The sequence below is a fragment of the Myxine glutinosa genome, chromosome 10 (assembly GCF_964187855.1).
Source record: "Myxine glutinosa chromosome 10, kmMyxGlut1.1, whole genome shotgun sequence".
In the NCBI taxonomy this organism is placed as follows: domain Eukaryota; kingdom Metazoa; phylum Chordata; class Myxini; order Myxiniformes; family Myxinidae; genus Myxine; species Myxine glutinosa.
Window position 1 is genome coordinate 123,182,581 of NC_136270.1, and position 26,437 is coordinate 123,209,017.

The 26,437-nt window shown below is 47.1% G+C and overlaps 1 protein-coding gene across 2 annotated transcripts in view; it reads right to left on the reverse strand.

Annotated features, from left to right (window-relative positions):
* Positions 1 to 417: 417 nt before the first annotated feature.
* Positions 418 to 26,437, reverse strand: part of CALB2 (calbindin 2) — a 36,885-nt gene continuing 10,865 nt past the window's right edge. Inside the window, exons 3-11 of one of the 2 annotated variants that reach the window (XM_068126175.2) lie at positions 22,135 to 22,224; positions 9,485 to 9,565; positions 9,281 to 9,337; positions 7,115 to 7,192; positions 6,898 to 6,953; positions 4,906 to 4,945; positions 3,785 to 3,838; positions 3,017 to 3,088; positions 418 to 2,890 (exon numbers count right to left, since the gene is read on the reverse strand). In XM_068126175.2, the coding sequence (XP_067982276.1) occupies positions 2,780 to 2,890; positions 3,017 to 3,088; positions 3,785 to 3,838; positions 4,906 to 4,945; positions 6,898 to 6,953; positions 7,115 to 7,192; positions 9,281 to 9,337; positions 9,485 to 9,565; positions 22,135 to 22,224 (639 nt within the window). In that variant the 3' untranslated portion in view covers positions 418 to 2,779. Of the gene's footprint in view, positions 2,891 to 3,016; positions 3,089 to 3,784; positions 3,839 to 4,905; positions 4,946 to 6,897; positions 6,954 to 7,114; positions 7,193 to 9,280; positions 9,338 to 9,484; positions 9,581 to 22,134; positions 22,225 to 26,437 lie in introns of both variants that reach the window. The other variant, XM_068126174.2, reaches the window with a different exon arrangement.

A 26,437-nucleotide genomic window follows, 5' to 3' on the forward strand; every position in this document is an offset into this window, starting at 1 on the left:
CTTTCTCTTCCCCCTTTCTCTTTAGTATTCCTGGCTGGGAAGTGATGGGTGGAATTTGCTCCTCGTTAATAAAATTCAATCCTTAATGCTTGTGGCATGTTTGTTTCCAGAAGTTTCCATTCGTTTTGTAAACGGTGAAATTATATGTTCTGGATTTGTGCTTGCCATGGAAATTTAATATGTGCGGCAGATGTCTGGAAATACTAATTTTGACAATGACTTGATCAGGCATTTGATTGCTCATCTTCCTAGCAACACAAGTCTGGGCTTGTTTTAAGGCTCCTGGAGGAGCTCGTACAAGGGGTATAAATAAATATCAGTGTTCAGCAATACCATGGGTTTTGAATCCAGACTTTAAACACGATTTTTGACTGTAAGGACAGTGTACACACATATACAGACAAGGGAAAACGCTGCGACAAATAACCTCATTTAATTTAACCGTGGGTTTGCTCCAGGCAGGGTTCAAGTCTTGTACCATGCACTCAGAAGGGGACAGCCACATAAACGTACCACCTGACGGATATTTTGTAGATGGTCACACCTTACCTCCACTCAATCCTCAAAACTGTAACACGATTAGGTTTGAGATTGTGAACAGGTTATCTACCTGGGATCAATGCAAAATAAAATTTGTGAATATTTGTGCCCCCCTCTGCCATCTTCCTTTCCCCTACTTTATCCTAATTTATAATCCTCCCCTCTTTTCTGACGTGATTATGTGAATGTCCCCAAAGTCAAAGTGGTATTTTGTTGTTGGATTTTGTAAAGCAGTGTAGGTTTGGGTGATACAGGTACAAATGGCCGTTTATGGCTGAATTTCCTCATACAGCATAGTTACCCTGCGCTGGCGGAGCCAAAAGCGGGGTTAAGCGTTCGCCAGCGTACATACGTAGTTATACGTACGCGTCTTCATTTTGTTAAGAGCGTACATCGAAAAACATTCATTGGAGGAAATTGAAATTTAACCACATGTTACATGACCATTTGATATAGCGGTCACCCTTTTGAGGTCAACATAGGCCAAGAGGTCAACATAGGCCAAATTTCGAAAATGGTCTATTTTCATCCGATTGACTTGAAATTTGAAGATTTGCACATTTCGTCATTGAATTCAACTACCAATTATTTTTGAGGTCAACATAGGTCAAAAGGTCAACATAGGCCGGATTTCTGAAATCCTCAATTTTCATCTGATTCATTTGAAATTTGAAGAGGATTTTCATATCGGGTCATGGAATTCAACCAACCACTATTTTTGAGGTCAACATAGGCCAAATTACTAAAATTGTCAATTTTAATCGGATTGATTTGAGATTTGAAGAGGATTTGCATATCGGGTCACATAATTCAACCACCAACTATTTTTGAGGTTAACATAGGCCAAAAGGTCAATATAGGCCAATTTTTTTTAATTAATTTCTTTTTGGATTTGCATATCAGCCCACTCAAAACCAACTCACACCAAGTCCTTCTCAAGACTACACGGAGTACGTATTCGATGAATACCATTTAGTTGGTGATGAAATTATTAGAAATTCTAAGCTGCACCAACAATGTTTTTACACAAAGCAAATCGTACGGCAGACCTGTGAAAAGTTCCTTCAATGATTTAAATTTAAAGTCTACTCATGGTAGAGACGCATGCAAATATATATCGGAATTGTTAACGTTTTCACCGTGTACGCACCACCAACCCATTTCCATTCAAAAATGAAAGCACCACCAACTTGCAAGGCAAATGCGCAGGTTCAGTGTTTGGACCACGGAGTGGTCTTTATCTGGGATGTGCAGATAGATGTCCAACTACACCGGTGGTTTTGCGAATTTAATACCTATTTTAACAAAAAAAAAATCTTAAAAGCAAACTATGCCTTGAAGGGAAGCAAAATTTAAAAAATTCAAAACCGAGAATTACTAGTCCCAGTCATCGTTGTATGAAAATTGGACTATGAAGCAACAAATGTAATGGAGTGAATGTCCCATTAATAGCTTGAGGTCTTGCCTTTTTTATCCATTGCACATCACAGGCCTTTCCTTTTATTTTTAAAGATGGTTACAAAGTGGGTGATCGGTTTACTCGTTACAAAGGTGGCCTTGAGGGAACGTCCTGACAATGAGTTGCTGGACAGGTAGATTGTTATTGGTTCGGTATGCCGTGAGTATCTCACAGTCCTGATCTGATGTGTGATAACACTCTGTGGGGCATTTTAAAGTGGAAGTCTCTCGGCAATAGTTATTCAACCATGCAGGAACTGTGACCTCAACTTAGAGGGGAATCCAACCAACAAATCATCAGAATACATCCCAAAGAACACGTCCATGTTTTGAAATATTTGGACCACCATGGTGAAATCCAAACATTGAGATAACTGTTACCTATCTTTGTGGTGACCTTGTACTCCCTCAAGAAAGCAGGTTGTCTGAATTTTGAAACGATGAGCACACTCGTATTCCCAAATGGTGTGGCCATTCCTTTGTTGCTTACATCCATACTTGGGAGTTTGATGGAGCCCGCGTGGGAAGGTCATCATTAAAAGGCGTTCTCAAATTTAAAGCTGAAGTTCACGAACGGCAAGATCTCTACATCAACAGGAACTACCTAACCAAAGCAAAGCTGAGGAAATAGAGTCCGACTCGATATGACACCTGCAGTGACAAATAAGCATTTCTGGAGAAGTGCAACAACTCTTTGGTGCAGCTCAAGATCAGGAGGTCTTGTGAGCAAGGTAAGGGGGTCAAAGGGTGGGCTGCTTGGATAAGGAAGCGTATGAAAGTTTTAAGTAGTAGAGCAGAGGGCCTTCACTAGCTCGTCGTGGTACAGCTTCCCCTTGTCAGCAAGCGGCATTATGCTCTTCCGAATGCTCTTGATCGTCTGAATGCTCACGTCCTGAAGGATGTGGGTGAGGAGATACAAGATGGGAAGATGCAGGATAAGCTGGAGCCAGTAATCGACAAAGGAAGAAATCAAATGTAAATTCGCATGCAAGTCAAGAGAGATCGTGGATCTGAGGACCTTGTTGTCTTTTTTGAGAAGATCCCTCAGGAGGGCGTCGAAATCTTTCTCTTCGATGTATCCGTTTTTGTCCTGATGGAATCGAGAACATCTTTAAAGACCAAACACTTTCGAGAATAGTTTACGGTGCTTACCTGTGGTATGCAGGAAAATGGACGCACCAATGATGGATATTATTTAGCAATTTGGACTTATTTTTAGAGTGGATTACATGGAGCTTACAACTACATGGAATTACATTTGTGTTCTTTGTCAATTAGCCAAGCAAAGAAATCTTTCTGAATTCGTTTGGCTAAGTTTATGGCTTCTCTGCACGGAATAATCCACTTTTATCCAACGGGATTTTCTCTACAAGCTTCCAGGCCACAAAATCCAGAGCAAGCCTTGAGCAAAGATGGTCGCAATTGTGGTTTTAAGGATCTAAATTCAGAAATGAAATTTTGAAGAGTTATAGTGAGAATGCAGAGTGAACTGCTTGTATGAGGCGGAGCCGTGCCATACAGTCCGTTCCCATACGTTCCCATATCCCCAACAAATTTCAAATTGAAGAAATCGCTCTTCCCACGGCATCAGCAAACTCACCGACTGCTCGAAAGAATTTGTGACACGGGCTGGAAACTCCATACAAAAGGACTAACATCTACACCTCCAAGATGCCTCCATTTTAAACCCGCATAATCCATTTGGGATTTCAAGAAAACGTCAACTCGAATGGGATTTATCCAAAACAACAAACATTTTGTGTGGTCGCTCACAGTATTTACTCACCTTGTCGTGTAAAGCAAAAATCTCACTGAAGTCGGAGGGTTTGAGGGTGACACCCTGGGACGATAGACAGAGTGGTGTTAATGCCGTGATGTTGTGCTGCTGAGAATGTGCACCTGGATCTCATGCATTTATGTATGGGGATTTGTTAATAAATCTATAACAAGAGGCAACAATTATTGCAGCTTATTTTGTGCGCAGCTTTCCTTGGTTGATAAACAACAAACTATGAAATCATAATGACATTTTCCTGACGTTTGTGGACACACAAATATGTGGTTTCAAACGACTGCGTACAAAGAAATTGCAGGAAAATTTATTAACTAGCGCATTATGCTTAACTTGTGGGAAAGTACCCTTCAATAAAGGAAGTGCATTTGTAATACCGGCTACCACCAAAGGTGGTGCTATATATATATACAGTATATATATTTATATATATCAAATGAATCCATTTTTAGTTCTCTAACCTTTAATGAGCAAATAAACAACTGCTCGACGTTTCGATCAGCAACACGGATAACCGTGCATCCGCTGACCTTTCTCAAGAGTAACGTAAAACAACTCTATACCCTCCCTTATATTAGGGGAAAAGGGGTGGGGACACCGAAACCACCAATCAATGCCATTCTGGAACAACTCGTGCCATTCAAATTTAAACCGTAAATCAAAACCGTTGAACCAACTGAAACCATACATTGGGATGTTACATCAAAACAACCGTTAAATCACACGTTGAATCAAACAAAACGTAGCATAATTCAAATAAATCGATGAAAAATAAACAACCATCACCAAGCATGTAAATTATTACCTCGGTTGCTGTCACTTGGGTATATATTCTTACCTTAGGTTTGCGATGTATCTGTTTAGCTTAATTCGTTTAAGTTACCACCATCACTTGAAGCAATTAATCAAGTTGTTTATTTTTCATCGTGTGAAGTCATTACTTTATATATATATATATATACACACAAGATCGAGGCTCGTGTAAGAGCACTTCTCATGGAAGAGCTTGTGTCCGACTCTGGCTCCACTGCCACACTCTCTGTCAGTTGCCTTTACACCCTCTGTCAACACACACCTCGATTTTTATATATAAAATAAATAAATACAAAACCCACCTGGTACTTCAACAGAAAGTTCTCCTGGACCGGAATAAGTCTACAAGAGCACACACAGCACATGGTCACGTTATCATCGCTCAGTCGCACGTTTCGCACGTTTCACCCTCCTCTCTCTCATATAATCTAATTTCATTATCTCCCAAATGTCCAAATCCAGTCATAATGGCTGCACTCTTTGTATGAAATACATTTACGTTTACAAATGCCTGAGTTGTTAAAATTGATTAATGAGAAACATCAAGTTGCCTTGTCTTGGATGTCAAAAACATCACATTGGCTTACAATATGGCATGATCGGTCACGTAGAACCTGCAGCAGGAGGAGTGGTACCTTCAAACATCCTGGGGTAAAATACAAGTGCATGGGCTATTTGAATGAGTGGAAAGGCACAGGCCATTTTTCATGGAGCATACCCTAGTGTCGATCCCTGGTGTTGGGCTAGCGGCTAGGGTGCCGGCTTAGGATCCTAGGATCCTGGGTTCGAATCCCGGTCGATCGCTGAATTAACGCCAGGGGGGTTGACTCAGCCTGTCATCCTTCCGAGGTCGGCTAATTGAGTACCAGCTCACTGGTAATTCTCTGCTTGTCGTTAAAGGCGGCAAAAAGGGTTGGCGTCAGGAAGGGCATCCGGCCGTAAAACATTGCTTCAAAAAGGGGACCGAAAAACAACAACAACCACAGTTCCCGAAAAAGGCCAACCCCCGCTTGCGGGGAAAAATGGCCTCTAAAGGTGGGTTTTTATACCCTAGTGTCACCTGACCTGCACGGTCTGGGTGGCAATCGCCAGGGAGAGCAGACGCAACGAAGCCGCGGTGTGTACCAAGATTTGGATGAGACGATCACACGTGGGGCAGGTGAAGGTGTGGTAGCGCGTTATCACCACAGACATACTAGGCCCATTCGCTCGACCTCCTCCAGACCACTTGAGATTGGGCAGGGCGTCATTCAGGTGTTTGTACACCCACTCCAATCGGTCATTTGCTGGTAGTTAAACCATGGGCGGGTAGTCAAGTCATGGGCTGGTAGTTAAGCCATGGGCAGGTAGTTAAACCATGGGCGGGTAGTTAAGCCATGGGCGGGTAGTTAAGCCATGGGCGGGTAGTTAAGCCATGGGTGGGTAGTTAAGCCATGGGCGGGTAGTTAAGCCATGGGCGGGTAGTTAAGCCATGAGCAGGTAGTTAAGCCATGGGCTGGTAGTTGTCATGGGTGCATAGTTAAGCCATGGGCGGGTAGTTCAGCCATGGGCGAGTAGTTAAGCCATGAGCAGGTAGTCAAGCCATGGGTGGGTAGTTAAGTCATGGGTGGGTAGTTAAGCCGTGGGTGGGTAGTTAAGCCGTGAGCGGGTAGTTAAGCCATGAGCGGGTAGTTAAGCCATGGGCGAGTAGTCATGGGCTGGTAGTTAGGTCATGGGCTGGTAGTTAAGCCATGGGTGGGTAGTTAAGTCACGGGCGGGTAGTTAAGCCATGGGCGGGTAGTTAAGCCATGGGCGGGTAGTTCAGCCATGGGCGGGTAGTTAAGTCATGGGCAGGTAGTTAAGCCATGGGTGGGTAGTTAAGCGGATTTGGCCTCTCGAATACTCCGGGCGGATTTGAGCTACGTTCAAGTGACCTGTCGTCATCGTGATAATTGACTTCAAGAAAAAGGAGGAGTTTCCTGTCTCTTTTTATTTAGTCACAACATTGTGCTGAAGTAAATGGGAAGAAGAGAGGCTGTCCTCAACATCCAGTTCGGCCATTTTGCTTTGCAGGCAGGACTGGAGCACGTGACATTGTACTTATTGGCAGCCAGGTATGATGTAAACGCCAACCACACCTTCACAGTGACCACCCAGGTAATGCTCGACCCGTCTCAAGGAGCCGCACGGCGTGATGTAAAACCCTCAAGGAGCCGCTAACCCTAACATGCCCGTAGTGACCGCCTAACTCGGTCACAAACGGTTCCATCCTATATGGGATTGTATGTACAACAGTCACGGTGTGATCGTCTCACCTGGTCATCTCCGCCAGGCAAAGTTTCCCATCCTGGTTGGTGTCAAATATTTTCAGCTGAAGGAGGAACAGATGATTTTCCATTCGGTGAAACAAGCCACGTCTGTTTTAGTATCCACAATATATTCAACAAGTGCATCTCTTTCCAGGAATCCAATCGCCATAGATTCCCTGAAGACGCACCAGGTACAGGTAGGTGCCTGGTCTCCAGAACTTACAATGGTGTGGGTGTATTCGTCCAGCTTGGGCTCGTCATATCGCTTGTTGGCCTTCATCAGAAGGTCTCGGAGAAAGTGCTGGAGACAAAGACAGACTTTGTTATTGAAGCTTCACACTCGTTGCTATATGATATATCTATGACGTACATGGATTTTAAGTGGTTGGAGCATCCGCTCCGAGTCTGGGACGTCGATGGTTCAAACCACGGCCGAGTCGGACCAAAGACTTTAACACTTGGTACCTACGGCTTCCTTGCTCGACGTTCTCTATTTAAAGGGTTGAGAGCATGGACAATCCCCATCGGGTGGCATCCATGGGGAGAAGAAATGTATCCTGAGGAAATGCCCCGCTAAGTGCGGTGAGAAAGGCGGCGCCATTGTTGTGACGTTCCTGGTACACAGAATACCCCGAGAAGTGACGTCACTTCCCCCAAGCTCAGTGACTGACTGGTTGTCCCATCTGGCAAGCCCACGTGGCAGGTGTGTGTTGCGTAATGACTGTTTGTCTTGTGTGTTGCGTATGTTCGTGTGTGTGTGTGTAACAATGGTGGAACCTTGCGTGTGTGTGTTTGTATGTTACAATGGTGGAACGTTGTATGTGTGTGTGTTTATATGTTACAATGGAGCAACCTTGTGTGTGTGTTTGTATGTTACAATGGTGGAACCTTGTGTGTGTTTGTATGTATGTTACAATGGTGGAACCGTGTGTGTGTGTTTGTTTGTATGTTACAATGGTGGAACCGTGTGTATGTGTGTGTGTTTGTATGTTACAATGGTGGAACCTTGTGTGTGTTTGTGTGTTACAATGGTGGAACCTTGTGTGTGTGTGTTTGTATGTTACAATGGTGGAACCTTGTGTGTGTGTTTGTATGTTACAATGGTGGAACCTTGTGTTTGTGTTTGTATGTTACAATGGTGGAATCTTGTGTGTGTTTGTATGTTACAATGGTGGAACCATGTTTGTTTGTATGTTACAATGGTGGAACCGTGTGTGTGTGTGTTTGTATGTTACAATGGTGGAACCTTGTGTGTGTGTTTGTATGTTACAATGGTGGAGCCTTGTGTGTGTTTGTGTGTTACAATGGTGGAACCTTGTGTGTGTGTTTGTATGTTACAATGGTGGAACCTTGTGTGTGTTTGTGTGTTACAATGGTGGAACCTTGTGTGTGTGTTTGTATGTTACAATGGTGGAACCTTGTGTGTGCGTTTGTATGTTACAATGGTGAAACCTTGTGTGTGTTTGTATGTTACAATAGTGGAACCTTGTGTGTTTGTATGTTACAATGGTGGAACCTTGTGAGTGAGTGTGTGTGTGTGTGTGTTACAATGGTGGAACCGTGTGTGTGTGTGTGCTTGTTTGTATGTTACAGTGGTGGAACCCTGTGTGTGTGTGTGTGTGTATATGTGTGTGTTTGTATGTTACAATGGTGGAACCTTGTGTGTTTGTATGTTACAATGGTGGAACCTTGTGTGTGTTTGTGTGTTACAATGGTGGAACCTTGCATGTGTGTGTGTGTTTGTATGTTACAATGGTGGAACCTTGTGTGTGTGTGTGTTTGTATGTTACAATGGTTGACATTGTGTGTGTGTTTGTATGTTACAATGGTGGAACCTTGTGTGTATGTTTGTATGTTACAATGGTGGAACCTTGTGTGTGTTTGTGTGTTACAATGGTGGAACCTTGCGTGCGTGTGTGTGTTTGTATGTTACAATGGTGGAACCGTGTGTGTGTGTTTGTATGTTACAATGGTGGAACCGTGTGTGTGTGTTTGTATGTTACAATGGTGGAACCGTGTGTGTGTGTGTGTGTGTGTGTGTGTTTGTATGTTACAATGGTGGAACCGTGTGTGTGTGTGTGTTTGTATGTTACAATGGTGGAACCGTGTGTGTGTGTTTGTATGTTACAATGGTGGAACCGTGTGTGTGTGTGTGTGTGTTTGTATGTTACAATGGTGGAACCGTGTGTGTGTGTGTGTTTGTATGTTACAATGGTGGAACCGTGTGTGTGTGTGTGTGTGTTTGTATGTTACAATGGTGAAACCGTGTGTGTGTGTAAGCTTTTTATATCATGTATAAAAAAAATTAATGTAACAAAAGATGCAATATTCATTCAGCATCACAATAATGTACCGTTTTCCAAACACATAAAGAAGGCCGTGTTCCCACCTTTAGCTCCTCGGCTTCAATGTATCCACTTTGATCAGCGTCGTACTTTCTCCAGGTCTAAAGGTGAACAGCAGAATCATGTCTACCTCCAACAGGTGTACAGACAAATCAACAAAGAGTCCAAGCATGACAAACGAAAGGCAGAGAAGGTTATCATTGTTGAACGCGACCGGAAAATATGGTGAAAAAAGTGGTCGAACTGACCTCCATGAACTCATTCCTGGAGTTTACATTTTGACGGAAAAACAGCAGGAAGTTTTCCTCGGTCGGCAGGATCTGAGCCAGCTGGGGACACGTGTGCTGTGCATGTGTTAAACGGTCTAATCATGTGATCGTCAATTGATGTTCATTAATAAATACAATTCAATAACATTTACCCTGACTATAATAAAGTGAATAACTTTAGTTTATCTGAAAACGAACTGATGGGAATAGTCGTCTCGGTGACGTCTACAAGTGCTTTGTCGTACCTCCGTCCCACCCAAAGGCAGGTGCCAGGATGCGTTACTCTCTGCTCATCTGGAATATATTCGATGCTAGTTACCCTGCGCTCGCGAAGCGAAAAGCGGGGTTAAGCAATAGACTGAGTACGTGTGCCTGAATTTTGAAAATTCATTTTCTCGGCAACCGTTGGTCCGATTGACATGAAATTTTACCATAGAAGAGCATCCTCCTGTAGATTATTTTGCTGATAATTATGACGTCATAGGTCACGTGGTAGTCACGCCATCTTGGAAAAACGTTAGACCTCTATATCTCCCAAACCACTTAATGGAAAAAATTAAAACATGGCTCATTGTCAAGTACACCACATGGGGAATAAGATATGTTGATGGTGATGTCATCGGTGCTGTAATTATGACATCATAATTCGACAGGGACAATGCTTAGCTTGATCAGTTTCGAAATTTATTGAGCGTAATCTATGCAACAATTATATTAAAGAATATAAATTTATGATGTCATTGCTCACGTGGTCTGGCAGCCATATTGGATCAAAGAAAATAAACGTTCAAAAACAGAAGAGTTGGCTCGCACCAAGTTCACTGCCTAGGGTAAGTATTCTATGAATACCATCTAGTCTTGTAAATGGAACACGTCCTTCAATCCTGGAAAAATCTCACCGTCTCTTCGGAAGGATTGTCAAATGAACCCACCTATCTGTTCCCAAGTTCAGCCACTGGAAGAAAGTTCTGGAAGAGGTCCTTTTTTTAAGATCGAGGCTTGTGAAAGAGCGAACATTAATCACACAGAAAGACAAACCGACACATAAAACATATAACATCGGGAGCGGTAGACAAGATGGGGAGAGACGGGGAAGGACACAAACACAACATTTGAGAGCAGGGACCGAGAGACATGGAATATTTGGGGGACAGAGCACAGAGAGAGCTGGGGGTGCAAGGCCGGAGAGGAGTCGGAAGAAGACAGAAAGACCACCTACCTGCCTGCGGTGAGAGAGTGAAAGGCCCTCAGAGATAGCTTCATCGCGGGAGATTCCAATAATTATGAAAGCTTTGGTTTCAATAGCGTGAAGCCGAGCCAGGTGTGAGGCAGGAGCACCGGCCCATAGGGGAGAAACAGTATTCCATTGAGCTGCGGATGAAAGCCTTGTATGTGGTGAGGAGCTCAGGTGTGCCAGGGAAGGACTTCGCACGGTGGAGGATGCCCAGTCGGCGACTGGCTTTGGAGGCCAGCTTGGAAATGTGGTTTTCCCAAGAAAGATCATGGCAGATAGTGAGACCCAAAAGCTTGAGCGACAGAACTTCTTGAAGAGGATTGTTGAGAAAGTAGATGGGAGGGTTGTCCAGTCGATCTTTTCGGAGAGACATAGTAAGAGTGTGAGATTTGTCAGGATTGAAAGACATGTTCCACTTGTTTGACCAGTCTGTGATTTTGTCCAGGTCTTCAGAGAGTGAGGAGGCTGCAGACTGCCGATCTGAGGGAAGAGGAATGGAGCGGCAGAGAGTGCAGTCATCAGCAAAGAGATAGAGAGGATTTTCCAGAGAGTCGGAGAGATCATTGATAAAGACCAGAAAAAGCACAGGGCCCAGAACACTGCCTTGGGGAACTCCAGCCTGAACAGGAAGGGGAGATGAGAGAAATCCATTCAGGGCCACACGTTGACTACGACCAGAGAGGAGGTCCGCAAGCCATGCATGGAGATTTCCATGGATACCATAGGAGGAGAGTTTGGTGAGCCGAGCTGGGTGCCAGACCGTATCGAAGGCACGTGATATGTCAAGGGAGACAGCTCTGATTTCCTGTTTGGCATTGAGGACCTCCATCCATTGTTGAGACAGCAGAAGCAGCATGTCCAGAGTAGAGTGACCTGGTCTGAAACCAAATTGATGATCAGAGATCAAGCCATTGGAGAAGAGGAAAGATTTCATATCCGAGGCATTGATGGATTCCATGACTTTGCTGATAATTGGGAGCAGGCTGATTGGTCTGTAGTTGCAAGGATCTGTTTTTGCACCTTTTTGTGTAAAGCGGTAATGTTTGCTGATTTCCAGGATGCTGGCAGATGACCTTGAGCAAAAGAGAGGGTGAAAAGAACAGAGAGAGGGTGAGATAGAGCAGCAGAGCAGGATTTTAGGACCCGAGGGCTGATGCCGTCTGGTCCAGTTGCAGAATCAGAGTCGAGGTTAGACAAAAACTCCACCTTGTCAGGAGAGAAGGACACAGAGTCCAGGAGCAGTTGGGTTCGACTGGGAAAGGTGGGAACAGAGAGAGATGGGTTTGGGACTAAAGATTTTGAGGCAAACACAGAGTTGAGGCATTCGGCTTTGTCACGTGCGATGTCAACTGTGTGGCCGTTTGAGGTAAGGGAGGGGATGGAGGGGGAACAAACACCAGAAACGGATTTGACCAGACGCCACCAGGATTTGGAGGAAGGAGACAGGTTTGAGAGTTCATTCTTCAGTGTAGAGAGATAGTGCTCCCTGGCACTCCTGAGGGTAGACACACACTTGTTCCGAGCTTGGTGGAAGGAACTGAGATTGCCTTCAGTTGGATTAGCCTTCCAAGAGGCAAAGGCAAGTTGTTTCAGGGCAACTGCCTCACCACAAGATTCAGTGTACCATGGACGGGAGGAAGGGTAAGACAACTGAAGACGAGATGGGATAAATCTGTGCATGATTTCTGATAGAAATTTGAGACCACTGGAGTAGATTGGTTAAAGAGCAATGAGGGATTGAAGGAAGTGATTAAAGAGGGAAAAAGTAATGTTTTTTTTATAAGAGAGACCATGGCGCATGGAAGAATGATACAACAGAGGTTGTGACATATAATGAAGAATAGGGTACAGGTGGACAAGGGGAATGGACAGAGTGGCAAAGGATGGGCAAATCAAGCAGGACAACGATAAGGAGGCACAGATAGATATACAACCCAAGGGGACGTAAGAGAATAGACAGGTGAAAGGCACGCATACAGATTGAGTGGGGGAACAACCAGGGTAAATAGAAACAGGTAAATTGAGCGAGGATAGAAAAAATGGATCAACATGACATGGACAACATTAAATGGAGACGTCACCATCCCAAAAGATGATTTTTGGGTGTTGGTTACAGGAATTTATATCTATATATACATATATACAAAGTGCCAGTGCTGTCTGCCGATCTGTCCCACCCTGATACATGGAAACGCTCCTCGGAGAGAAAAATACTATCAAGTCAAACTTGCTTCAAATTAATGCAAACATATGGGAAAATTATAATTTGTTTAATCAGACAAATAAACTGGACCTGGGTGGTGTATAGGCAACAGACCGCTGCCTCAATCGCTCCCAAAAAAATATATATATTTGCTGTGATGAGATAATTAACCTCCCGATTTTGACTCTTTCAACCAGCGCAAGAATAAAATGCTTCCTGTCTTTTTGATCGTGGTATTTGTTTTACCAGGAGCTTCTGCTTGGAACACTTAGTAATGGGTTTGAGGTGTTTGCCAGTAAGAGTTTATTTTATGGGTAAAGGTGATCTTCTTCGGACAGGTAGAGGTGTGATAGTTATAATGTAAATTACGATGGCGATTAATTTAATTAATGACTACATTTCATCCTCTTTTCGGATCATGACCAAGTTGCTTTATTATCAAACGAGAAACTTAATCCTGAAAATCCTTTCAGCCTTAGTCCGGATATGAAATGGCATTGTGAGGGCTAGGTGTGCATTGCTGTCCATCAGATGTCTTTTTGCATTTTTGATATGTTCAAATCCTCTAGATAATGAAATGAAATGATGTCACCTTGGCACCCTTGAGCATTTTTATGGAAATTCATTATTATGTGCAAATAAGTAGTCGTCATTAAATAAAATTAAACAATATTTTATATGTTTGGGACGAAGCTTCAAAAGAATACAATTGATTTTTATATAATGATATAATATTATGTTGTGGCGGACACAAAAGCCCACTGGCGTGGTGACATCATTCCACGCACCAAGTGGGCGGTGGCCACGCCCGAGGGGTAGGCGTGGCCTCAGGATATACACTGGGCGACCAGCCCGGAAGAGTTCAGTGTTACAGTGTAGTCTTACAATAAAGACGTTCATATGTTACCGCTTGTCCGCTTCCTCCTTGCTCACAAGCAGCGCGCGTAACGCCGCGCTTTACTGGTGACCCTCGATGTTGGATCTGCCGTAGCGATCCTTCCGAACACGACGCCATTGCAATGGCCAACGACAAGTCAATGGCGATTAAACTTCCCGAATTTTGGGAGGCCCAGGCCGAGGTCTGGTTCGTTCAAGCCGAAGCCCAATTTCAGCTTCGGCGCCTCACCAACGACGACCTGCGCTACTGCCATGTCGTCGCCTCCCTCGGGCCCGGCACGGCCGCTCGAGTTGTGTCCGTCCTTCGCCACCCACCGGACGGCCACAAGTACGAGGCACTCAAGCGGCTACTCCTAGCCACGTTCAGCCTCACGGACGACGCACGGGCCGACCGCCTCCTGGATCTCCACGAGCTCGGTGAGACGTGCCCGTCGGTCCGAATGGACCATATGCTGTCACTGTTGGGCGACGAAGCCCCCGGTTCGCTATTCCGGGCGCTTTTCCGTCGCCAACTTCCAGCGCAGGTTCGCCTCGCGTTGGCCGGGACCGGGCTAACGGAACCCCGAGCATTGGCGGCCGAGGCGGACAAGTACTTCGCCGCTTCGGACACGCGGGCGAGCGTTGGCGTGGCCGTCACGGCCTTCGACGCTGCTGTTCCACAGCATCATCTTCTACAGCATGCTGAGTTTCAGCAGCATGCTGATACGCACCTCGTGAACGCCGCCACGCCCCGCCCACCGCCGCGGCGAAAACCGCCACCGCGGGGAAACCCGTCGACTCCACCGGCCTGGCGGAGCCAGCCGCGCTCCTCCAGCTCCACCACCTGGTGCTGGTTCCACGCCAAGTTCGGCCACGAAGCTCGGCGGTGTCATCCGCCGTGCTCCTTCAACGGGTCGGGAAACGCCCGGGCCGGCGCTCAATTGTGGCGATGAGCGCCGGCCGTTCGAGCAGCCTGCTGTTCATAACGGACACCTTCTCCGGGCGCCGTTACCTGTGCGACACGGGAGCACAGGTGAGTGTCATTCCCGCCGGCACGTCAGACAAGCACGCCGCGGGTGGGGGCCCCGCGCTGCTTGCCGCGAACGGGACGCCCATCCGTACGTACGGAAAACGCTGCCTCTCTCTGCGGTTTGGAGGGCAGGTTTTCCGATGGACGTTCGTCACCGCCGACGTGCCCATGGCACTGCTTGGCGCGGACTTCCTGTGCGCTAATGGGCTCCTGGTCGACGTCAAGCGCAGACGGCTTGTCCAGGCCGAGACGTTCAGCTCGCTCGCATGTGCGTTGCCCAGCTCAACGAGCGGCTTGCCAAGCGGCTTGCCGAACGATTCGGTTCCGGCCACGTTGGTCTGTACGCTTCCGGCAGCGGACGCATTCACCCGCCTCCTCGCCGGCTTCCCGGCCCTCACGCGGCCCACCTTCTCGGCGGGGGCCGTCAAGCACGGGGTGGCCCATCACATCCCCACCGTCGGGCCACCGGTCTACGCCCGGGCACGCCGCCTCGAGCCGACGAAGCTGGCGGTGGCAAAAGCGGAGTTCGCTACCCTGGAGCGACTCGGCATCGTTCGGCGCTCAGAGAGCGCTTGGGCGTCGCAGCTGCACATCGTGCCGAAGCCCGGCGGGGGATGGCGACCGTGCGGGGACTATCGCCGTCTCAATGACGCCACGACTCCCGACCGCTACCCCGTCCCCCACATTCAGGACTTTTCCGCCCGTTTGGCGGGCAGGTCCTTCTTCTCGAAGGTGGACCTCATACGCGGCTACCATCAGGTCCCCGTCAGGCCGGAGGACGTCCCGAAGACGGCGGTCATCACGCCATTCGGACTCTTCGAGTTCCTGCGCATGCCCTTCGGTCTGAAGAATGCGGCTCAGGCGTTCCAGCGACTGATGGACAGCGTCCTGCGCGACTTGGATTTTGTCTACGTCTACCTGGACGATATCCTCGTCGCCAGCGCGTCCCGCGAAGAGCACCTACGCCACCTCCGCACGCTCTTCGAACGCCTGGGCCAGCATGGCCTGATTGTGAACCCCGCAAAGTGCCGGTTCGGCGCCGCCACAATCGATTTTCTGGGGCACCGTGTCACCAGGCACGGAGCCGTCCCCCTGCCGGCCAAGGTGGAGGCGGTGAAGGGGTTTCCGCGCCCCCGCACGATCAGAGGGCTGCAGGAGTTCCTGGGCATGGTGAACTTTTACCATCGGTTCCTGCCCCGTATCGCCCAGCTCCTGCGCCCCCTGCACGAAGCTCTCCGAGGTAAGCCGGGCAAAGGCGACGTTACCTGGACCGAGCAGATGGACACGGCGTTCACGGGCGCGAAGCTCGCCTTGGCTAACGCCACCATGCTCGCGCACCCGGCGCCCGATGCACCGATCGCCCTCACCACCGATGCCTCGGACTACGCGGTGGGCGCGGTGCACGAGCAATGGGTGCGTGGAGCTTGGCAACCGCTGGCGTTCTTTAGCCGGCAGCTTCGCCCGCCCGAACGCCGTTACAGTACCTTCGACCGCGAGTTGCTCGGACTTCACTTGGCGGTCAGGCACTTCCGCCATCTGCTCGAGGGCCGGGCGTTCACTGCCTTCGTCGACCACAAGCCGCTGATCTTCGCGATGGGCAAGGTCAACGAGCCGTGGTCGGCCCGGCAGCAGCGTCACCTCTCGGCCGTGTCCGAGTACACGACGGACATCCAGCACGTCGCGGGGAAGGACAACCCGGTGGCGGATTGCCTTTCCCGGGCCGTCGCCCACGCAGTCCACCTCGGCATCGACTATGCCCGGATGGCAGCGGACCAGGCCGCTGACCCCGACGTCCAGGCCTTGCGGACCGCCGTCACGGGCCTCCGCGTCACCGAGGTGCCGTTCGACGGCGCGGGCGCGGCCCTCTTGTGCGACGTCTCCCTCGGGCGTCCTCGCCCCATTGTGCCCGCGGGCTGGCAGCGCCAGGTGTTTGACGCCATCCACGGCCTGTCCCACCCGGGCGCGAGGGCCTCCCAAAGGCTGATCGCCGACAAGTTCGTCTGGCATGGCCTCCGGAAGGCCGTCCGCGGCTGGGCCAGGACATGCCTCGCGTGCCAGCGCGCCAAGGTGCACCGGCACACCCAGGCCCCGTTGGCCCCGTTCACGGTGCCGGAACGCCGGTTTGACCACGTCCACGTGGACCTGGTGGGACCTCTGCCCCCCTCGCGGGGTTTCACCCACGTCCTCACCATGGTGGACCGCACCACCCGGTGGCCGGAGGCCGTGCCCTTGGCGTCGACAACGGCGGCCGACGTCGCGCAGGCTTTCATCGCCACCTGGGTCGCCCGGTTCGGCGCCCCCTCAGACATCTCATCCGACCGCGGCCCCCAGTTCACCTCGGAGCTCTGGGGGGCGGTTGCGCAGGGGCTCGGGGTCCGGCTGCACCGAACCACGGCCTACCACCCCCAGGCTAACGGCCTGTGTGAGCGATTTCACCGCTCATTGAAGGCCGCGCTCCGGGCCACCCTCCGCGACGGCGGCTGGGTCGACAGGCTCCCCTGGGTCCTGCTGGGCCTCCGGACGGCGCCCAAGGAGGACCTGCGTGCATCCGCGGCGGAGTTGGTCTTCGGGCAACCGCTGCGGGTGCCGGGCGAGTTCCTCCCCGACTCCACGGCACCATGGTCCGCGGCACAGCAGCGCTCCGCTCTGCAAGAGACCGCCCAGAGGTTCGCCCCGGTGCCAACGGCATGCCACGGGCACCCACCGACGCACGTCGCCCCGGAGCTTCGCACGGCGGAGTACGTCTTCGTCCGCCACGATGCCCATCGGACACCACTGCGGCCCCCGTACGACGGGCCTTTCCGCGTGCTGGAGACCGGGGCGAAGCACTTCACCCTGGACATCGGCGGTACTCCTGACCGCGTTTCGGTAGACCGCCTCAAGCCGGCCCACCTCGATGTGGACCATCCACCGCCAGTGGCCCGACCCCCACGTCGGGGCCGCCCTCCTGCGGGCGGACCCCCGGCACCGCCCAGCCCCGCCGCCACGGCGCCCCCCGGTCCTGCACCCATCCCAGGGGCAGCCAGGGGCATCCCACCTGGTATCCCTGCACCCCAGACGCCGCCGATCGCCAGGGGGCGCTTCGGCCGGGTCATTCGTCTGCCCCGCAAACTGGCCCTCCAGGTGCGCGGGAATTCTGGGGGGGCGCGTGTGGCGGACACAAAAGCCCACTGGCGTGGTGACATCATTCCACGCACCAAGTGGGCGGTGGCCACGCCCGAGGGGTAGGCGTGGCCTCAGGATATACACCGGGCGACCAGCCCGGAAGAGTTCAGTGTTACAGTGTAGTCTTACAATAAAGACGTTCATATGTTACCGCTTGTCCGCTTCCTCCTTGCTCACAAGCAGCGCGCGTAACGCCGCGCTTTAATGTAATATAATAGAAAAATAAACAATATAATTGATTTTTATATAATGATAAAATATTATATAATATAATTACAAAATAAAAATAAACAATATAATTGATTTTTATATAATGATAAAATATTATATAATATAATTACAAAAGAAAAATAAACAATATAATTGATTTTTATATAATGATATAATATTATATAATCTATCTATAATTCCAGTAATCTCTGTACGTTTGTACGTCTGTACGTCTGTACGTTTGTCTGTGACCGCTGTTTCTCGACAACTACCGGTCCGATATACTTGAAACTTGCCAGGTATATTGCTGGGGACCCGAGGATGTGCCTTTTCAAGGTTTGAAATTAATCGGACAAGTACTTACCGAGCTATGGCGATTTAGCCGTTCGCCGTTCGCTTTGCCGTTGCGAATGGACCAAACCATTCATGTAAATAGAGGGGGGGGGGTTCTGTGGTCGTTCGCTTTGGCTTTGCGAATGGACCAAACCATTCATGTAAATAGAGGGGGGGGTTCTGTGGTCGTTGCGAATGGACCAAACCATTCACATCGAATCATCGAATCACATCGAATGGACCAAACCGTTCGCTTTGGACCAAACCATTGCATGTAAATAGAGGGGGGGGTTCTGTGGTCGTTGCGAATGGACCAAACCATTTCATGTAAATAGAGGGGGGGGGGATATAATTTTAGATATATATATAGTACGGGCATTGGCAAGGAACGGGCACCCACGTACGGGCAATGCCCTAGTATAATTACAATACAAATAAACAATATAATTGATTTTTATATAATGATATAATATTATCTTACTATAATTCACCAAATGTCCGTCTGTCTGTTCGAAGGTACCATAAAAACTGCTGAACCGATCGCAAAGATATTTTTAGGTGGGTAATCCTGGGACCCCTGGGAGTAAAATAGGCTATTTAGTTTTCCCAATTTCAGCTTTGGTCTCCAGCAGTCTCAGGTTTGGACTCACGCATAACATTCGCGTTCGCATAACGTTCATTGTGACGATGTTCTCATTGTGACGATGTTGTGACGATGTATGTGTTCGCGGTAGTGTTTGACGTGACGGTGTGAACGTAATTTCGTAATGTTTTTCGTTTCGTAATCCTTTAATGAACGTTTAATGTTTAATGAACGTTTAATGCCCTTCGATGTCCAGGGCCTTACGCGCGCTACACTGGACGGGCCAGCGTGTACCTTGCCCTTCGCCGTCAGGCTCGGGCAAACTGCTGAGCCCCATCCGTGATGGGGACTGGGGCTTGAGACAGTGTCCCACGAACGAGGAATTCCCAGTAAGCACGAGTCATCAGCTCGCGTTGATCAAGTCCCTGCCCTTTGTACACACCGCCCGTCGCCGCACAAACATCACAATGAAACACAATCACAATTCACATATTCGTGCAATCCGTAATTTCGTGATGCTTTTCGTTTCGTAATCCTTTAATGAACGTTTAATCTTTAATGAACGTTTAATGCCCTTCGATGTCCGGGGCCGCACGCGCGCTACACTGGACGGGCCAGTGTGTACCTTGCCCTTCGCCGTCAGGCTCGGGTAAACCACTGAGACCCATCCGTGATAGGGACTGGGGCTTGATACTTTTTTCAAAATGGGCGCCATGTACTGTTTAGATTTTGATGATTTGCATGTGATATGATTCAACGGGTGTTTAAATGAATCGTTTAAAATAAATAAAAAGCCTTCAATTTCTGATATTTGGCCTTTTCATTTGGGCTTCCCAATTGAAGCCCCGCCCATAGGGCGGGTACCGTTGCTAGTATAATACAATTACAAGAGAAAAAGAAAAATAATTGATTTTTATATAATGATATAATATAATATAATTACAATACAAAAATAAACAATATAATTGCTTTTTATATAATGATATTAATATTATATAATATAATTACAATACAAAAATAAACAGTTTAATTGATTTTTGTTATGCAAATTAGGTGCTAACATGTGTGTAAAAGTAGTTTCTCTTTTCTTTGCAGTTCAAGCCTGAACAAGAAGAAAAAGACATAAAATGCCATAGCCCCCACCTGGTTTCAGTAATTTTGCTGTACAGGATTAAAGGCCGTCAGTCGGCCATCTTTGGTCGGATTACAAAACAAAATATTCTGCATACGTGAACTGTCATTTATTGTCTTTGTGCCAAGTTTGAAGAAAATTGGACCATTCATGTCCGAGAAATGGATGGGGTCATGTTTAAGTAACAAAATGGCAGCCAGTCGGCCATCTTGGATCTGATCTCAAGAATAAATGATGTGCATATGCAATACATCATTCTTTATCTTTGTGCAAAGTTTGAACAAGATCGGTAATGTCCAAGATGTCCGAGTCCGAGAAATGGTTGAGGACGTGATCAACATCGGGGTTTTTTTACAACTAAAATGGCCGCCAGTCGGCCATCTTTGATTCCATCGTGAAACAAAATGATGTGCATATGTGTACCGTCATGTGTTGTCTTTCTGCCAAGTATGAAGAAAATTTGTCCATACATCTCCGAGATATGGTTGCAGACGCATGGACGGAAGAGACCAAATGCATAAGCCCCAGTTTCGGGCCAAATCCAACGGGGACTAATAATGGATGTCAAGTGTTTCTTTAAACCATGTGCTGATGGGAAAGCAGACAAGCCACTGACCATTGAAGGACCAGACCGTATTCGTACAATCATCAGCTCGAGTAAACTTCGACAAGATGGTATCCACGAGGATCTTGAGAGAAGACTTACGGCCAATGAAATTCTTCCTATCAAATGACATAGAGACTGTGTTTGGTCATACACCTCCAAAGTCGCACATAAAGAGAGATCTGAGATGACGTCATGGTGATTCGGACGTGTCTGAGGTAGATTCCTCGAGTAAACATGATCGTCGTTCGGAGCTGCAAAAATTTGACTTCAGAAAACACTGTATTTACCGTAGTGAACTCTGGATTATGGATAGAAGAAAACCAAGTCGATGGCGCTGTGTTTCACTCTGCAGAACAAGTAGATCTGTCGTTATCAAAAGACACTTAAACAGACAGTATTAGACATTTGTGATTCTCGACAGGACAATTTTGGTAAACAAGTCAAAATATGAGTCATGGGAGCAGTTAGTGACAAAAAAACTGAAGAACATGAAACTGCAATCAGTTCCATTGTCTTATCGATGAAAGCTGTGACCTGCACCGCATATGGAGCTCTATGGACGTGCACAATATGTATCTTGACAATGGTGGAAAAAAATTCTCTCGCCGATATCTGATAATTTAATGGCTAAATTATCTGAAATATTTGCTCCATTGCGGTCACCGGCCCTGGAAAAAATGGGTAAGGACACCTTTTTCATGATTTTTGGGTACATACTTTTTGAAAATTTCAGAAAATTCGTCCTTTAATTATGGCAGATAGCTAATTTGCATATTAATTGGTTCTTTGAAAAATGCTCAATGATGCAAAAGGTATTTCTAAATATTTGCTCCATTGGTCATTGGTCATTGGTATGGACCGTCACACGGTCCATACTAAAACCTACACATTCTTGACTTTCCGAAGGTATTTCTTCACCTACCCCCACAAACGTAACAATATATATACGAACAAAAGTATCCATCACTTAGATTATGCATAATGAAGGATTGAAGAACACGGAAGTGCAAAAAACAAACATCTGATGGACAGCAATGCATGCATTGCTGGCCAACATCTGGACTACCTGTATTACCTGACCCTCCACCTTCTTCCTAAGGCTGGAGTTAAGTTGTTTGACTGGATAAAGGTAGTGCTTGTCTGAGACACGATGATGGGACCATGTAGTAATTCTCTGGTATATAAAACTTTACACTGAAAGAAAACGGTGCTTTCGTGCATCTGCCATTTAATGATATAAATAAGTCGAGACATGCCTCAGACATTTCGATCTTGCCATCAGAATTCTTGTCGTACATCTCCATGAACTTCTGCATCTTCTCCTTCACATTGCTCTCAGGGGCAACCTGGGAAGATAAGCAGCAATGGAAGTGAAGGGAAATCCCTCATACAACATTAATCATGCAAAGAGTCAGACATGATGCCAGGAGGAAATGAAGAAAGATAAAAAGTGATAAATTAAATAATTAGATATGTACACAATACACATACACACACAAACTTAATATCCTGAGTTTTCTTGATGTAAAAACTTTAAATTCATTAAAATAAAACTAATTAATTGCATTCGTTGCTATAACAAGGCATATGACAAACAAAAAAATACATTTATCACTTCCTAGTTATGTGTCTTTGTATATATATTATCGTGTCCCCGGGGTTAAGACCCCTGGGTGATGGGTGACCAAAACGAAAACGAGCTCCCTGGGTGATGGGTGACCAAAACGAGCTTTAACTCCGAGGCGTACTTCAAACCTTGGGGGAATTGTCTTTGGCCCGCATGGGAAAGGCCCGAAGCCTTATCTGATCGGATAATAATAAAGGAGTCTTATATAGCCCCATCAAGCAGAGTAAACTACCCTCATGGCGCTTTACATTATCATGCGAACGCACACACACTGCACACACACACACACAAACATACATACACACAGACACACCTTCACTCTTGCCCTATTCCTCTCCCTCCCCATTCAAAACCCGCAGATGTGTACTCCCCCTCCTCCTCCCCTCCCTCCCCCGCACATGTACACAGACATACTCTCGATCTCTGTCCCACCTCAAACCAAAGGGAAAACAGGACTTCGACTTTGAAAGACGTGTGAAACAGATAGGTTTTGAGGGAGGTTTTAAAGGCAGGAAGAGAGTCAACATGTCGAACAGAGGAAGGCAAGTCATTCCAGAGCAGAGGTGCAGCAAAAGAAAAGGATTTCTCGCCAAACGACTTGGTGCTGGTGCGTGGCGGCTCTAAGGTCATAGAGTCGTCGCTTGAATGAAGCCGTCGCCGAGGTTCATAGAGAGTGAGAAAATCAGAGATAGTGAGGTCCCGTTCCACACAATGATTTATAACATAGTGTGCAAATTTTGTATTGCACACGAGCAGAGACAGGCAGCCAGTGGATGGCCTACATTGGGTTAATCCGAACTCACAAACACAAATACGGGACAAGCAAAATCCACAATACAATAATAAAATGCAAAAATAAAGGATGTAATGAAAATAAATGCAAGAGACAAAAATGAAAGGCGAGGTAAAAACTAATTCCTAATTGAGACGTCTCCACTCAGACTCGTATACAAACAAGGGGAAAGAATGATCGTTTTAAGGCCATTTTCCCCGCCAGAGCAGAGGGTTAGCCTTGCGGGCCCCATGACAATCATGGTTCCCTGTTTGAGGGCAATGTTTTTATGGCCGGATGCCCTTCCTGGCGCCAACCTTTAGTCGCCTCTTACGATGCGCAGGGATGCGGTGTACCTATTCTAAGCTGGGGTAAACACCGGGATCATTCTTCCCAGCAAGCTGGTACTCAATTTTCCGACCTCGGAGGGATGACAGGCTGAGTCAACCCCCCTGGTGTTAATTCAGCGATCGACCGGGATTCGAACCCAGGATCCTCGGATCCCAAGCCGGCACCCTAACCACAAAGCCAACACCAGGCTTGGAAAGATTAAATAAAAATAAATGTTTTTCCTGCCGGCCAGCACTCAACTCTGGTCTCAACCAGGGGGGTTGGCGTTTGTCACCTCCAAACCACCGCACGGGAAGCGCACCAACAAATGGTGCCGAAAACGTCCAGGCGTGAACAAGCAGCCAACCGGCCCTTCCTTGCTTCCATCGCCAAGAGAGACGCGGCTCTCTCCTCCCCCGAAAAGCACCACAGTCAACAACACCCCTTCTGTCGACGTTGCAAAACTTCCAAAGCTCCGACACGTCTCCTCACCAGCACACCCGAGACAACAGCGTCCACTCGAGCTGAGAGCCAGAACGAGAGAAAATGCGACCGCCTCCAATGAACGCCAGGACCAGAAGAAGAGCAAAAGGCAAACACAGCCGTTCCCTTAGAAAGCCAGCACACAAGAGACCAAGATGATGGGGGGGGGGGGGGGGGGGTGGTCTATTCTCTGTTCGGGAATGTTCGGATGACAGGGTTCCTTTGTCGATCGTAATGTCCGGTTATACTTTCAGGCCATTATGGATGTTGTAATGGCGGCCCTTTTTGATAACATTAAAAAAACGAAGGGAAAAATCACCGGGGCAATTACACACTGGGGTTTATTAATTTTACGCCCTAGAACTGGTTAACACAAAAGCCACGCCCCTTATGGCGACATGCACTCAACCTGAACATTTACACTGCGTATGCACATTGAGATGGGTTCTTCTTCTTCGCGTCACACGGTCCATACTAAAACCTACGCATTCTTGACTTTCCTAAGGTATTTCTTCACCTACCCCCACAAACGTAACAATATATATACAGTCACGTGAAAAAGTAAGTACACCCCATGTAATGTTTTGACTTTTTCAACATATTTCAACATCCAGCTATTTGATCTTCATTTCAACAATATTGATAGATAAAGGTGATATCATATAACAAATATCATGAAACATTTACATTTTTAGTCCATTGTATAATTTAAATAAACATAAATGCAAATTTCGCATGTGGAAAAAGTAAGTACACCCGTGGCTCTCATCGGTGGTATTGCCCCCTTTGGCAGAAACAACCTCAAGTAGGCGTTTCTTATAACTGTCTACCAGTCTCTGACATCGACTGGGAGAAATTTTTGCCCACTCCTCCATTCAGAATTCTTTCAGCTGTGCGATGTTTGAGGGGTTTCTTGCATGCACAGCTCGTTTCAAATCCCCCCACAACATCTCGATGGGATTTAGATCTGGGCTTTGACTTGGCCATTCCAGAACCCTCCATTTCTTTCTTTTCAGCCATTCCTTGATGGATTTACTGGTATGTTTAGCGTCATTGTCATGTTGCAAGGTCCACCTTCGGTTGAGCTTCACCTTTCCGACAGACGGCCTCACATTATCCTCAAGCACCCTCTGCTACAATGAAGAATTCATAGTGGATTATATGATGGTGAGCTGCCCAGGCCCTGATGCAGCAAAGCTGCCCCAAACCATAATGTTTCCACCACCATGCTTTACAGTTGGTATCAGGTTCTTGTGGTCAAATGCTGTCTTTGGTTTTCGCCAAACATGTCTTCTGGTACTGTGGCCAAATAGCTCTACCTTTGACTCAACTGTCCAGAGCACATTGTTCCAGAAGTGCTGGTCTTTGCCTCGGTGTTCATTGGCAAACTTTAGTCTTGCCCTGATGTTCTTTCTGGACAGCAAAGGTTTCCTCCTGGCACACCTCCCATGTAGATCAAATTTGTGCAGCCTCTTTCTAATGGTAGACTCGTGCACTTTGACATCAACAGTGGCAAGAGCTACCTGTAGGTCCCGTGATGACATTCTGGGGTTCTTAGAGACTTCTTTCAGCATCTTGCGGTCTGCTCTAGGGCTGAATTTGCTGGGGCGGCCTGGCCTGAACAAGTTGGCAGTTGTTTGGAATCTTCTCCACTTGTAGATGATCTTCCGGACAGTCGAATGATTGATTTAAAATTGTTTGGAGATCTTTTTAAATCCCTTCCCAGACTCGTAGGCATCTATAACCTTCTTTCTGAAGTCCTCATAGAGCTCTTTTGATCTCGGCATGGTGACGCCGCACACTTCAACAACAAAGAGCAAACCAAACTAAATGTCTGAGGTTTAAATAAGACAGGTTCCTCCAAGATCCTCTCTAACGATGTTCTAATCATTTCACCTGAGCTGGTGCACCTGATTCTAATTTTAGGTATTTGAAGTAGTGATAAATGTAGGGGTGTACTTACTTTTTCCACATGCGAAATTTGCATTTATGTTTATTTAAATTATACAATGGACTACAAAATGTAAATGTTTCATGATATTTGTTATATTATATCACCTTTATCTATCAATATTGTTGAAATGAAGGTCAAATAGCTGTATGTTGAAATATGTTGAAAAAGTCAAAACTTTACATGGGGTGTACTTACTTTTTCACGTGACTGTATGCTGCGAGAGGGGAAAACCTCTCTAACTCTTCAGCAACACGTTATATTACATACTAACCCATTACACAAAGGGAAATAACTATCTGAGGACCTTATGTTGGGTTCCAACGCCTTTGGTGCCGGTTCCTCGAAGCACAACGATGATTTTTTGTTGTGGTTGTTTTTTTTTCACATTTTGTC